The 13,661-nt window shown below is 50.9% G+C and overlaps 6 protein-coding genes across 6 annotated transcripts; 3 read left to right on the plus strand and 3 right to left on the minus strand.

The window, feature by feature from the left end:
• Positions 1-195: 195 nt before the first annotated feature.
• I303_100419 (uncharacterized protein) lies at positions 196-906 on the plus strand (the record flags this gene model as incomplete). The annotated part of the gene is made up of 1 exon (XM_065968110.1): positions 196-906. The coding sequence occupies one exon, from the start codon at positions 196-198 to the stop codon at positions 904-906; it is 711 nt and encodes a 236-aa protein (XP_065824182.1).
• A 695-nt stretch (positions 907-1,601) lies between these two features.
• I303_100420 (uncharacterized protein) lies at positions 1,602-2,992 on the minus strand (the record flags this gene model as incomplete). The annotated part of the gene is made up of 8 exons (XM_065968111.1): positions 1,602-1,720; positions 1,773-1,990; positions 2,035-2,101; positions 2,162-2,185; positions 2,234-2,299; positions 2,343-2,734; positions 2,789-2,838; positions 2,891-2,992. The coding sequence occupies 8 exons, from the start codon at positions 2,990-2,992 to the stop codon at positions 1,602-1,604; spliced, it is 1,038 nt and encodes a 345-aa protein (XP_065824183.1).
• A 2,026-nt stretch (positions 2,993-5,018) lies between these two features.
• Positions 5,019-5,952, plus strand: I303_100421 (uncharacterized protein; the record flags this gene model as incomplete). The annotated part of the gene is made up of 2 exons (XM_018403792.1): positions 5,019-5,055; positions 5,153-5,952. 2 exons carry the CDS (start codon positions 5,019-5,021, stop codon positions 5,950-5,952), a joined length of 837 nt encoding a protein of 278 aa, XP_018266446.1.
• Positions 5,953-8,115: 2,163 nt separating this feature from the next.
• On the plus strand, positions 8,116-9,307 carry I303_100422 (uncharacterized protein; the record flags this gene model as incomplete). Its single annotated transcript, XM_018403793.1, has 2 exons — positions 8,116-8,149; positions 8,202-9,307. The coding sequence occupies 2 exons, from the start codon at positions 8,116-8,118 to the stop codon at positions 9,305-9,307; spliced, it is 1,140 nt and encodes a 379-aa protein (XP_018266447.1).
• A 120-nt stretch (positions 9,308-9,427) lies between these two features.
• Positions 9,428-11,033, minus strand: I303_100423 (uncharacterized protein; the record flags this gene model as incomplete). Its single annotated transcript, XM_018403794.1, has 5 exons — positions 9,428-9,454; positions 9,526-9,711; positions 9,778-9,975; positions 10,028-10,243; positions 10,503-11,033. The coding sequence occupies 5 exons, from the start codon at positions 11,031-11,033 to the stop codon at positions 9,428-9,430; spliced, it is 1,158 nt and encodes a 385-aa protein (XP_018266448.1).
• A 576-nt stretch (positions 11,034-11,609) lies between these two features.
• I303_100424 (uncharacterized protein) lies at positions 11,610-13,650 on the minus strand (the record flags this gene model as incomplete). The annotated part of the gene is made up of 5 exons (XM_018403795.2): positions 11,610-12,211; positions 12,259-12,412; positions 12,464-13,108; positions 13,153-13,299; positions 13,348-13,650. 5 exons carry the CDS (start codon positions 13,648-13,650, stop codon positions 11,610-11,612), a joined length of 1,851 nt encoding a protein of 616 aa, XP_018266449.2.
• Positions 13,651-13,661: the final 11 nt, after the last annotated feature.

Here is a 13,661-nt window from a genome sequence, read left to right on the forward strand (position 1 = left end):
CGCTTTCGCCTTCTATTGTCAAGTCATCTTCTTTGTCAGTATTGTAGCGTATTAAAAACTTCACTTTGCCTCTAAGGGGGGCTGCGGGTAATACATAAATTACGGGCCAGACCGCTTGTCATTCACAGCTCTCTCGTCATTCTGTTACCCAATCGATATTACGCCACCTCTACTCAGCGAGATAGTATCTTCAATATGGATGAGATTACTCCAATTCTGAAATCAGGCTATATCAGCACGGTAACCAGAGTCAAAGCTACTGCCTCTGTGAGTCTTCGCCGAGAAAAAGTCCACGATGTTCTTGGATGTGATGACATCCGAAGCATCTACAGTGGAGCGCCACTCCCAGATTATCTTGCGTTTTTAAAGGATACCATCATTGACCAGAAACCGGAAAATGCCGTTCTCGAGATGTCTGCTGCAGATCCACCCACAATCACCTACATGGGCCGCAAGTTTTCGCCAACCATGGCGGTGACCACCTTCGAGCGAGCCCAGCTTGACGATCAAGCCAATGTGGCATGCGATCTGACTTTCTTCGCCCGCACTTCGAATGATAGGAGCAACAGGAATTTCGACGTCTACTTCGTACCAGATGCTACGCTCAGAGCAGACCCAATCCTCGAGCTTGCCAGTGGAATGTACGATTCCCGACCAGTGTCGATCTTCGTCAAGGATACAGCAGATGAATTTAGTCACATCACATCTATTCCAGCAATCATGCGAAACTCCATCGTGCACATCAAGTCGGGCCATTGCGGTGAAGTCGACATTTGGGAAATACCTGAGACAGAGCTTTATCACATGCAAGCGCTTCATGTAGCGGATCGACCGAACGCTAGCCGTGCTGATCTGACTGCCTACAGAAGAAGCGACAACGTTTCTGTGGCGGGTCCATCTAGATGACAGAGGACTCATTGTACGAGTCTTAGGACTATGGGTGATACTCTTCCGCTTTTTTGATCGTAGATTGGTTCAGCTTGATAGGTGTAAGCATGCATACGAGTGGATGGGTGGCATAAATACGCCAGATCGGCAAATTAAGGTCTCTGGCGATCTTCATCATGATACGATGGCTTAATTGAGATGCCAAAGCCCGTCTGATCGCAGGTGTACAACTGGACCGATGCTCCGTCTCGACGTGCATGGCCGCCTCGGGTCTGGGGATTGCCTAAGCCAAATACTGCATGACTTTCGAGGTTGAGGTGACTCCGAAAGAATTAGGCAGAATGCAATCGCTGCATCCAGTGCCGGTGGCAAAGCACGGTCAGCACGTGACTTGTTTCATGACGCCAAAAGTCGCAAAACCGGATGACATGTATCTAAATGATTTCATGGGTCTATATAATATCTGCAGGTCAATTCTGGCGGTTCCCGCTGGGGCTCCATTCATTGGCATGGATTCATGCTGAGGAACGAGCCGGCGGGCTTCGAACCCGTCATCCAGGGATACACCATTTAGGCAGGGCCCACGAAACTGAGGTTGATCAATAGCTTTAGCTCTGTCAGATATTTTTGGGCTATCAGGTCGGCTGCTGTCTCGATCATATCATGGTCGTCATTCGCATGGCAGAGAAGGATAGATATTACCTGGGCCCCATTTATCCTACTGTAGCTAATAAAACGCGTTCTTCCGAAACATTGCAACACTCAACAAGTTCAATTCTCGAAGGCTCCGACGAGATTGTCATGACACTACTGGTCCCTATGAAGGTGGTCCCTATGCATCGTTTATTGTCAGCATGGCCTAGTAATTGATTCTGTGTGCTCACCCTCTTCAGACCCAATCCTGTTGCACGCCACGAAAATGACTTCTTTTCCACCAATTGGATCTGCAGCTTGTCCTCTGGCCGAAGCATATCCTGGAACAGGATCATGCAGCGGAGTCAGACGCGCCGCCCAGTAATTCAGGTTCGATTCTGAAGGCGCATTCGGATCTTGTTCAGGAGTATCTTCAGGAGGTTCTTCGGGCGGGCTTAGCCAGTTCATTCTGCAAAACGTCTCAGCTTAGTCTTTCGACTTACAACGACTCACGGCACGACCAGCATATCAACCGCATTATCTCGACAATAGTTCGCCAGCTCAAATGCATCCCACGGAGCTGCATCATGCATCTCTGGTCATCCCCGGTCCATGACGGAGTGTGCAGAATCGAACATACCGATAAAGTCTTTCGGGTTCATGTCTGAGAGGAGGATGAGCTGGATGTACACCAGAGTTCAAGAGAACTCACCCATGCATATACCCACTGCGACTCTGCCCAAAGGTTCGGGCAGATCAAAATGGGAAAACCCATCGCCTTTACGGGATCAGTATCAATACGAGATCCTGCTCTGACTCACCCTCCTTGGCCCAGCTCTTGTCCGTTTCGAATCGGAATGTTTTCCTGTAGTTCCCCACCACCTCACCGCTTGGTGCGACAACGACAGCAGAATTCCACCCTACACCGGTCCCCTCTCCCTCAAGCTGCTTCATCGAGGATGGACCTGCGTTACTCTCTGACTGACTCCTTTCTGCATCTGTCTCGGGTGGCTGAGGTGCAGATGGTAAAGCTTCTGGATAGCCTGCAATCACATGGCATCGAAGCCGTTGGGCTAGAGATTGTGCGAGAAGGGATGTTGGACCGATGCGCTGAGGCTCGAGATAAGGTAGGATGGCTGTGGGATGATTGAACACATAGCCCGATAAGCACATTTCAGGTAAGACGAGCAGATCTAGGCTCCCCGGCTGTAAGCTGAATCAGAAGTCAATCTTGCATAGCCTGTAAATCTACCCTGGGCACACTCACTGCCGCGTCATCCGCGCTACCTTGGCTGCGTTCTCGGAGACTCTTCCAAGCTATGTATACGTCAGATTGCATCCTGCGTTTCATTGAAGAGCGTGAGCTCACTTTGACATCGTATTGAGCGCAAGCTATCCGGACAGCTTGACGGCGATACAATGGAGCCGGTGAAGACGGCCTTGAGGGCGGCGCCGTTGAGGAGTGACTCATCGTCAGCGCGCGTTGACGAGAGGGTGAGCGCGATAGCCGGAACAGGGCTGGAATTCGATGGTCTGGGCGATGTGCAGGCGCAGGAGCAGTGGCAGTGTGACTATATCCATGATCTGTTCTGGGCGTTTCAATGAATACGAAATGCAGTTGAGCGGTGACGTGAAGTGATGATCGGCGATTGACCGGCTGTCGTCATTACCGATCAGGCAAAGTGGCACAGAGGCGTTTGCTCCCGTTGGCCTTCGCATGTTCTTTTTAGGTCCTCGAGGCCTTTTGCGCATTATCTCAAGTGGGCGGGCAGTCGTGTGGCGAGCTTGAATCGAGAGGGCTCACCCCTTTATACAAGATGACCTCACTTTCAGTCTCCGGAGAAGAAGTTGGTACCTCTGACCCACGACGATGGACCGCAGATGGCGTCTGTGATGGGCTGGATCTCAGAATCGAAACAGGAGAGAGGAAGCAGCCTGACATCCCAAATGCATCTTCATGCTTCGCCCGGTCAGCTCGGAGAGATTGCCAGGCTGAGCCTTCTTCAAGGTTCGATCGCAGCGCGACTTTGTCAGGTCAAGGCCGTACTCCTACTGATGAAGCACAGTTTCATCCAGCTGACATGCTATTGTTCCATTGCTATACTTGATTACCTTACACTGAAGCTGGATGCCCAAGTAATCTACGCCATTACGAGCTACCGTTTGACGCCGATCACACCTTCAGACCTATGATGAGCAACAACGATATCAATGATGCAACAGGTAAGCTCTCTCACAGGCGCATGCCGGGAAACCTGCCGCTGATCGCTGTGCAACATCACTCAAATTGATGAGACAGCGCGTATGTCAATGCAGTCCTTGGTCACGGAATGTCCCACGAATTCGAAAGAAGCGCACGCTTCTCATTTACTCATACCACCTCAGGGATCTTCACAAGGGCGTCACCTTTTCTGGCGTCGTTGGAAAAGCTGCATCCATCTTGAGAACAGGAGCATTTCCGAAGTGATCACGCATGTGGAATCGGATCTTCAAGGCTCGATAAATAACATCAAAGTTTCTGTGCCTTCCTCTTGGTGCACCCAGATCATCGATGAGGAAAGGGCTGAAATCATGACGAACGTCAACATATGCCATTCCGACACAGACAGCGAGCCTATCGTAGTCTATCGGGAGACTGTACCACAGTCCATCATAGAGCGTCCTGCTTGCTCGAGGGTCACGTATCAGGCTCCCGAAATGCATGTGCCAACCTATCGCCGAGCCTTACCCCTCGAGAACGAAACTTTGCAGGAGATCGACCACACCACCGGCGGTGATTTGTCAGCGATCATCAACGAAATGCACGATAGACATCACCAAGTCTTCGGGCTCAAATCTCTGCGTTATAACGAGGATGACACTGGAATGGTGACATGGGAATTTGAGGCTCGAGACTCGGGATCCATGGACACGGAACCGCCAATTTGGCAGATACCCTTCTGGACCGCGGATGACGTGTCAGGGCTTACCGGGAGATCGGCAATGGTCCCTATGGCAGCCATGGACTATAGACGTTTGTGTAGATTCAGAGGACTGACTGAAGCATGGGTGCAGTCTCGCGCGCGCCGGGCTTACGGAGGAAGCGAAGGACTAGCAATTGCTTGTAGCACATGAAGGTGGTTCTATTTGAGTGTGCTTACGACACAGTGAACATCCTTTCTGAATTGCTGAGTGTGTGTTACTGACTGGCAGAGGGATCCTTTCACTCAAGTCCCACACTCCTTCCAACATTTATCACATCATTGCACCTGAAAACTCAAGCACTTGGCCGTTGCTGCTTACTTTTCGTCTCGCTGCTGCGTCTCAGCTAAGCACGCACACAATATGGCGTGAAAGGTGCGACCAGCACGCTTCGTCCGTCAAGACCGGGCCTACAGATCCTGCGATAAGCTAAGCGAGTTGGGACGGGTCTATAAAGAGTCTATAGCTGTCAAACAGTGTGATCTGAATTTGCCACCCTGAACAGCTACTGCCCGTAGTCGACATCAAGTAGAAAGATGTCTCGACAACTTCGCCCTCTTGCCCCACTCAGCAGTGAGTCGCGTCCGTTTTTCCATCCTCTGTGGATTCAAGACAGCCCCTTAGTATGAAGATTGTTGGCTGATATCGGAATTGGTCTCAACACCTACAGGTCAGGGAGAAAGCGCCCAAAGCAATGCTACCGCTGTCATGGCGCCGTGTTCCCCGACGGCTTCGCATCCATCACACTTTGTCGGCCCCACCGACTTTTCCTCAGGAGACGTACGGGCGGTATGGCAACAATACTGCCTCAACAACACCCCAAATTCCAATCTAAGCGTGTACTTCGCGCATAGAATGACTCAAGGGCTTGGTGGCAGAATCATGCTTAACATACCTTCCAGAGCTGCTATCTCTGCAGGCGAGGACGGTACTACCACCATCATTGAGCCTCAGTTCGACATCCGTGACCCGTCTCAGCAGTCGAATCTTCTCCGTTTCAGCAGCACATTGTATGATACAGATGTGGCTCACACGTGGAGTGGCGAATCCGTATCAGTCGGCGAACAACAAAGACTGCCCCTTGGCATGTACCCAGTAACATTGAACAATGCCATCATGCGCGAGCTTGACCGAGCGTCTTCTGGACAGATTAACGGCCAGGGTATTCTCAGCGGTATTTTCGGTGCTGCTTACCGCCGAGGCGATGGAATGTACATCAGCTCCATGATCACAAATCAGAATGACAACCCGTCCAACATCATATACACGTTACAGAGTCAGCCTTCGACACCTGGACTCCCTCCGTTTGCGACCGTCAGGCACTACGACATGTCCGAAGATGGCGCTTTGCGTCCAATCAAAAGTCAAGGGATACGCGCTGTGGGCACAGGATTAGGGAGTGCCGCTGGGTGCGTCGTCGATAGTGCAGAGCTCGAAGACTCGGTCTGGGGCACGGCTCCGGGTCCATGATGCTCTGAATCCTGTACAGCGCTGTGTAGTGAGAAAGGTGACCTGGCACTTCAGTAGCAATACGTCCCTCGTACTTGACCTGTTCAATGTTTCATACCTGTCAGTATGATCGCGCACGTCCATTGGCCACTGAGGAGTGAAAATATCGCGCCAAGTCCGTCACATAGTTCGCATTTGGTCTGCCTGACGGCATCACCGGGAGTATAACGCGAGAGCTAATTTGCCGGAAACCAATCAAAGACCGCACGCCAATCCTGCGGACTCGAGAGGGGTCTGTCCTGGTGCTAAGACTTATGTCTTAGTCTAATGACAGGCTTGGTGAAGAAAGGGCTGAAATTCTGAAGACGCAGGCTCCTGCCTTCACCTTTGTTTTGACGTCATAGAATTGGTGTATAAAGAGCTCTCCATTGAGATGCGCACCGCTCTTCACTGATGCACCTGTATCGGAGTTCCTCAGGGACTAAGTATCTGTTGCGATGACAGCCTTTCAGGATTCGCCTATACTGGACATGGTGCTGTCCCCGTAGCGACAGGCGTACATTTCCCCTTTCGTTTCTCGAGCGGCTCATCGAAAAAGCAATACACCCTGAACCAGAGATAGGACCTTCCGCCCAACTATTTCCCGCACCGTACTTATAAGCTTCCCAAGTGAGATGACAGACAACAATGATAAAAATAACAGTAAGTGATACCTTATCAAATCTTGACGCAAGATTTCATTATTTATAAGAGGCCGTCAAATTTCTGACACCTTGTCCAGTCTCATCAGCGGACTGGAACACGGTGTACGCTAGCATTCCGCCTCTCTCCAGTCCGGCTCAGTGCCGAATCCAAGGCTCACACGCTACGCACGACTTGCAGAATACTAGGCATGGCCGAGTCAGTGGCGGGATGGACGCCTACTTCCAGTGCTGTGTCCAAGGGCAGAACGCAGACAATTTACAGGTCAGCTTACACATCAGTGACGCACCAACCGGGACTGCGATAGCCTTGGAAGTCAACTCGATGATCACATTTGACCCATATGAATATTTCACGGAGCTTGGGTATCGGGTGGCCAACTTTGTTGATTTTAGACCGCCAACTGAACAGTCGTCCCACTTCCGAGTTCACCCTAACCCTATAATTTTGACTGACCATCAGTCTATCGTGTCTGCGAGCCTGCCCGACACAGAGAGGGCAGCATATGTTCCGACTGCTACTCACGTCCTGACGGTCGATAATCCCATCATCTCAGATATTAACTCGACTCTGGGTGACGTGATCTCATCTGTGATCCGTCGAGAGTCGTCTCGCCGCAAGGCATTGGTCTTGGGGTCGGTCCAGCCTCATCCGCGGGACCACAGGGTTGTTTACACCTTTCGAAGCACTCCTTCTGTCCAATAGCGACTAAGGTGTGTCAGGCTCATTCAAGTGGCATTGATTAGGTCAAGGCAATCAGGGTTGATGATCATTGCTCATGCATACGTATTGTGCAAATGATCGACGTTCTGAAAATGTCGTCTCGACCTAAGAATTCGACCCAAGAATTCGACCCATTCACAGATGGCTGGCGATGGAAGGTCCATCTATCAGATGACTTGGGCAAGCTATATGCTCCTGTCTCCTTCCGATGTTGGAGTTACTCAGCACAAGAGTATGCGTTTATGGTCGAAATTGCAGCCCTGATTGCATCACGACTCGATTGCATATTGCGGCGCCACATCAAGAAGCTGCCCTCGAATCCTTTCAATTTGTAGACTTTTCGCCCTGGATCCAATGCTGACGACATATGTTGAAATCCTAATCGGCTCCATAGGAGTAACATCTGAGGCCTTCGGAATGAACATCTCCCAAGTGAGGAGAAGAGTGGCAGTGAAGGAAAACATGGGAAAGAAAACACACAGGTTAGCCTGGACGTTGAGAAGGATCCACCATGTATTCGTGAAATGTACATCTCACACTGCACAGGGGACAAAGGGTCATTCTCGTTATTGCCAATCAGAAGATGCAATGTCTGTCCGAGACTGACTGTATATGCAACACGAAGAGGCTAACGACGAGTGTATGTACGCCAACTCATTCTTGCTCTTCCGTCCCTATCATCCGCACTTTTTGCCGTATACCGCTGCATCGTTGACTATCCCCTCTTCGGGTCAAGCAATACTAACTGCATTTGGCGACATGAGTGCTCCGTTCCATTTTAAGCCCATACAGCGTGAGCTACCATCATTCTTAGCTCCAAGCTACTTTTACTGATGTACAGACAGCCGCTCCAGGTAGTGAGGCGGAAGCACCACCTCTCTCCTCAACCGCCGCTACCCGGCAGGAATACCTTGCTCCGGCCCCCTACGCCTTTTCCAATATGGATGACGCTTTCAACCAAGGGTCTACTGAGTCATACAACGGCCCTGTCACTCATACTCACCCTTATGGCGGGTCCAGCAGTCTCAACCATACTGGTCAAAGCCAAGCAACGGTCAACACCAATTTGTCGCTACAGGGTGAGGATTATGCTGCTCTAGCTAACAATCTCTTTGCCGGGCTTGATAACCCAAATACCTTCGAAGCTGCCATCGCCGCTTATCCCACCATCGCTGGACCTCATGGTGCCAACGAATATGTCCCATCGTCAGGTGGAGCGCAGCCGTCGACCCAAATCTTCACCGGCAAAAGGCTGTACAGGGACCGAGGCGTGATCTGCCCCGGTGTCCTCTCACATCCGTCTCACATGTTACCTGAGACCGCGGTACAGCCATCATACAGCCGCAGCGGCGAAGTGTGGCACTCGTTCTGCCTGCAATCAAGCGATGCCTCGAAATGCAATGAGGCCGTCCAGATGACCGTCACGTGGAGGAGAGAGAGGCGTCGTGAGATCTCCACTATCAAGCTCGCTATTCCCTCTCAGTGGACCACCCAGCCCGAGACCGGTCAGACCTGTCTGGCGTATGTGACACCTGATATCCATTGTCCAGACGACCAGACTGAGCCTATCCGACTTCATAATCGAGCCCTGCCATGGTCGGTACAACGGGTTGCGTATAGTCGTGAAGAACCGAATCAATTCGGTCCTTGGCAATACATCCCGACCGAATACTTGGCATTCGACAACGAGAATCATATTATCAAAGAGCTGAACAAGGCCACTCCATACGCTCTGTACAACATCGCGAATGTCGCTGCTTCGCATGAGAATGGCTTTCAAGTATTGCATGTCAGCTCTATTGCGCCCGTCGAAGATATGGGTAGCGTAATCTGGACCATTCAGAGTCAGTCAAGCTCTGCGACCACGGTTCCACCAGCGCCCGTGGGCCGCTACAAAGTCAACAGGAATGGGCAGATCATCAGCGAAGATCCATACTACGCGACAGCTTGATTTCCCTTAGTCATCAAGTGCTACTTGGTTGCGCATTACATGCATATCCAACATCGTTTTCGAATTTATGATAAATATGCGTGTTCCAGCAACTCATGTTCCGATCATTCAAGGTCATGATCAGACCTTTCTCAGACTGTTGTAATGCTAGAACAAGCGATGAATCATCAGCATGCCTACCTACGAAGAAAAACAAACCACATATTGACTGAGCTTACCTCGCCCAAGCCGTACATCCTCTTGTGATAACTTATTCTGACCACCTTGTCTCCTGCAGCAGAACTTTGTTCGGGAGTCATAGCTCCGCCAAAAGCATCACCTGAGCCGCCATGAGACACTACTGTAGGTGGCCCGCTTTGGAAGACGTGGATAGGTACATCGAATTGTCGCGAGAGGGCTTGTATCTGCAGTGTAAAGTAATTTGTCAGCGAGTCATACGAAGCACCATCAATGTTGTCAAGGGAACCCACCTCAGGCTCTCCTCCCCATTCACCAGTCTCAGCTACAAGCTGACAGTATTTCTTGAACCCTTCCGGTGTCATGATGCCATCATCGGTAGCTCCGGCCGAGTCTTCGCCCGTTATCGAAGGTAAGAAAGGCATAAAATCGTCCGGATGCGCCAGCATAAACGTAGCTGCTGCGTGTCGAGTCACTGTGTAATTTTCGGACTGATCGGTCGTCAGCGACGACATAGACCAAAACGATTCGTATGCAACTCACATCTTTTGAAGGTATTATGCCGATCTCTGCCAATTGATGAGCTATAGCCGAGTACATACAGTGACCGTCCGGTGATATCTCGTAAAGCTCCCGACCAAGGGATGTGCACGCATCGCTGATGACTTGGATCTCTTCCAGTCGTTCTCTCTCGAGCTGGGCATTCCAATTGGGATCGTCCGGAGGAGCCGAGTTGAGTAACGCTTCTGTTTTCCTTGCCTGGCCATGCGAGGTTTAAGTCAGCGATGTGTTGAAGGGAAAGGAGCGATGATGAGCGGGATGATGACGAAAGAAGGATGAGGATGATGAGTGAGTGAGAGGTGATGAGAGGTGAGAGGATGAGAGGAGAGGTGAGGTGAGGTGAAGGTGAGGGGATGGCAAGGTGGACGATTTGGAGGGAGAGGGAGGGATGTATGCGAGGGCAAGTCTCTATCATGATAGAAAGCAAGATATGGATAGCCCGTGAGTGATTACTCACCTGTCGCTCCTCGAACTTCTGCCTACTAGATTTCTTCTTCTTCCCTCCAAACGCACTCGTACCTCCCATGCCTCCAAATGGAGACGACCCATACATCCCTCCTGAAGGTGGGGCAGGGGCGGGAGAGAGGGACGAAGGTTGCGCCGGTGCAGGTGCAGGTGCAGGTGCGGGGGCGGGGGTAGGGGCAGGGGCAGAAGTGGGTTGTGCCGGAACAGGGGGTACACCGCCATTCGCTATCGGTTGACTTGTTGGAGATACAGTCAAGCCCTGTGGAGAAGAAGCATGTCCAATTTCTTTCTCCCTAGCAGCCATATTTTCCAATACCAGATCTTCCTGTATCTCCGCATCAGACAAAGGTACGGCTGGAGGTGGGAGACCCCCAGCGACTGGAGGAGAGATCATTTGAGATAAGGAGTTGGAGGAATTGGCATTGGATTGTAAAGGTGATACGACCGACGAAGAAGGCGGGGAGGTAGGTTCGGAATTGGGAGAGAGCAGTTTCTTAAGGGCTCTCCGTTTGCTACCTGGCATTTTACTTGCTTAAAGGTGTCTGAAGAGGCGAGGCGAAATGAGGTGAGGAGATGAAAGTGGATTTAGGTTGAGGTTGAGGTTGAAATTGAGCTGAGGTAGGCGGAAAGGCGTGTTTCGTAGAATTGATCGTGAGCGATATGTATCCTTAAGATAGGAGCTGAGTTCGATTGTTGAGCGTGGCTTCACTGCCTCTACTCTAGTCTATGGTGAATGTTTGAAGTGTACAAGCGCTTCGGAAGGGAGAGTACAATGATTAATGGACAACAATGGAAAATCCACCAAATTCAACTTATCGGTCAACTACGATACACTCAAGTTACGTAAATTGCACTGTTGATGACGCGGTTGAGTGGCGGCAAGCAATGATGGTAAATGCTCCACTCCGTGGAAAACTGCGCAGCATTCGTCTCCTCGCCTGCCTAATGCGATCATGAAAGCAGCAGAATGGATCAATACATAGACAGATAGATAGATCAGAGTCAAACATATCAAGATTCGAAATGGACATAAGGTGATCAAAAGAAAGGGAAACACAATGATTTGAGAATCTATTTTACAAGAGCATGCCCGTATCACCTAAACGATGAACCCCAGCTGTTCAGCTAATTGACCTTGTCCTATTACCCCCCCACCTCCATTTTCCGCCGTTGCACCCGCATTTCCATTCGTACCATCCTGCTTCGGCGCAGTCGCGATCGGTACAAATCCATTCTCGTAATTATCTCCAAATCCACCAGCCCCAGCAATAGCCTCGAAGAACCCATTGATCGTGTTAGGTGACATCGCCGACAGGTCAAAGTTCTCTTCTTCAGCGATAGGCGGGATCTCAGTGCTTTTAGTATTGTTAGGTGGCGAGATGGACGAGAACGAATTGGATGTTCCAGTTGACGAAGGTGCCGAATACGTCTGGGCGGCATTCTGACTGTGGGTCGATGTTGGGGGTAACGCAGCACTGACTACGCTTGCTGTGGACGTCGAGCCTTGTCTAGCGTATGAAGGGGATGAGCCGATACCTGTAGCGCCAGGTATTCCTTCTCCTGTTCGAGTGAACGTTCGAGCGGCTTTAAGCATGTCGCCGTATTTGACACCTGAGAAATGGTTGAATCCCGGCTCATGATGCGTCGAGTTGTTGAGTTGGTTCAGCAAAGCGACGGCGAGCCAGTAGAATGGCAGAGCGTCTGCTTGAAGTCAGCTATGTGACCCAAGTCGAGCGGACTGGACTCACCTTCGCAATAATTCAGAGTCTCCTTAGGCAACTCGGGCTCACAACCGGGCGGGCTATTATTGCTCTGCGGGCTGATACCAGCCGAATTTTGGCGCGAAGCATTAGGCGTCGAAGGGGAGGTACACAATCGGTCAAAGTCCCATCCTTCTCTCCACTACCCAGACGAGTCAGCAATGTTCGACCTTGATCCAAATCGCAAACCAACCTTCTGCAGACCCATACCGAATCTCCCTCTCAGACTTTCCCTTGTGATCCTACCCAGATCGGTCCCATCTTGCGCCAGCATCCTCTTTGTGGGTCTGAGCCATCCACATCCAATCCATAGATCCGTAAGATCCCTCCAATCTCCTCTGTCCCTCTTGCCCTCGCCGATATCCATGACCCCTCTCAGCAGCGTCAGGACCATCGACAACCTGGCAAACGGTCCAAGGTCTTGCGTGTTGAGGAGGTTGTAGTACTTGGTATCTGCCTTTTCGTGAAGATTATCGAAAGATCCAAAGGTCGGTAAGAAGAATATTCGTCGCATCGCTTCGTCCAATGTCATGGGTCGATACTTCTTGACCGCTTTCAACCAGTCCACTGCTGTCGGAGCTTTCCATAGTGTGTCTGGAGCGGGAAGAGGGATGTATGATAACTCGCACGATGAGAGGATGCAAGGGATGTTTGATTCCAGTGCCGAGACGGTGTCTAGCTGGTACACCAGGTACGCCGTTCGGCGACGAGTTTCGAGCTGGATCCATTTCTTCCAGCATCGGTCCAGATCATTCGGTGTGAACGGCTCAGCGGGAAGTGAGATGATTGTGGTATAGTGATCGGCCTCGGGGGTGAAGAACCCGACTTGACGTGTGATCTACAGCTTAATCAGCTTCCGCTCGTAGCACCTCGCCCACTCACGTTCGCGATCGTTCCCATAAACATGTTGGCGGTGATCCTTTCTGATTCAGTCTCACTCAAGAAATTAGGTGTATGGTATAATATCAAAGCTTGTAGCAGCGCGACATTATACTCGGTCATCAACACCCCTTGCGCCAGCGAGAAGGACTAGACTCATCGTCAGCTATGCCAGATGTTCGCAAGCGATGGACCCACCTTGACAAGCATGTTGGTCTTCTCATTCCTGACAAGTGGACCGTTCTTCCACGCAGTCACCTTTTCCGAGTCCAAAGCCTTGTCATCGTTTCGTCTATTCCAGTTGTTCTCGTAGATACTCTCCCAGCTTTGATCAGGCACGACCGGTCCGTCAAGTGCTTTCGGCGGGACCAATCCTGACAAACCCAGAGACTGCAGCACTGCATTGTCCGCAGCTGTCGTTGAGCCATTGCGTATACCTCCTACGGTACATATCGCAAATGCGAGACACGCCGCAGTGTCGTTGAGTTTGAACGTTGGCATGTGGACGAAAG

Source organism: Kwoniella dejecticola, chromosome 1, assembly GCF_000512565.2.
Source record: "Kwoniella dejecticola CBS 10117 chromosome 1, complete sequence".
NCBI lineage: Eukaryota > Fungi > Basidiomycota > Tremellomycetes > Tremellales > Cryptococcaceae > Kwoniella > Kwoniella dejecticola.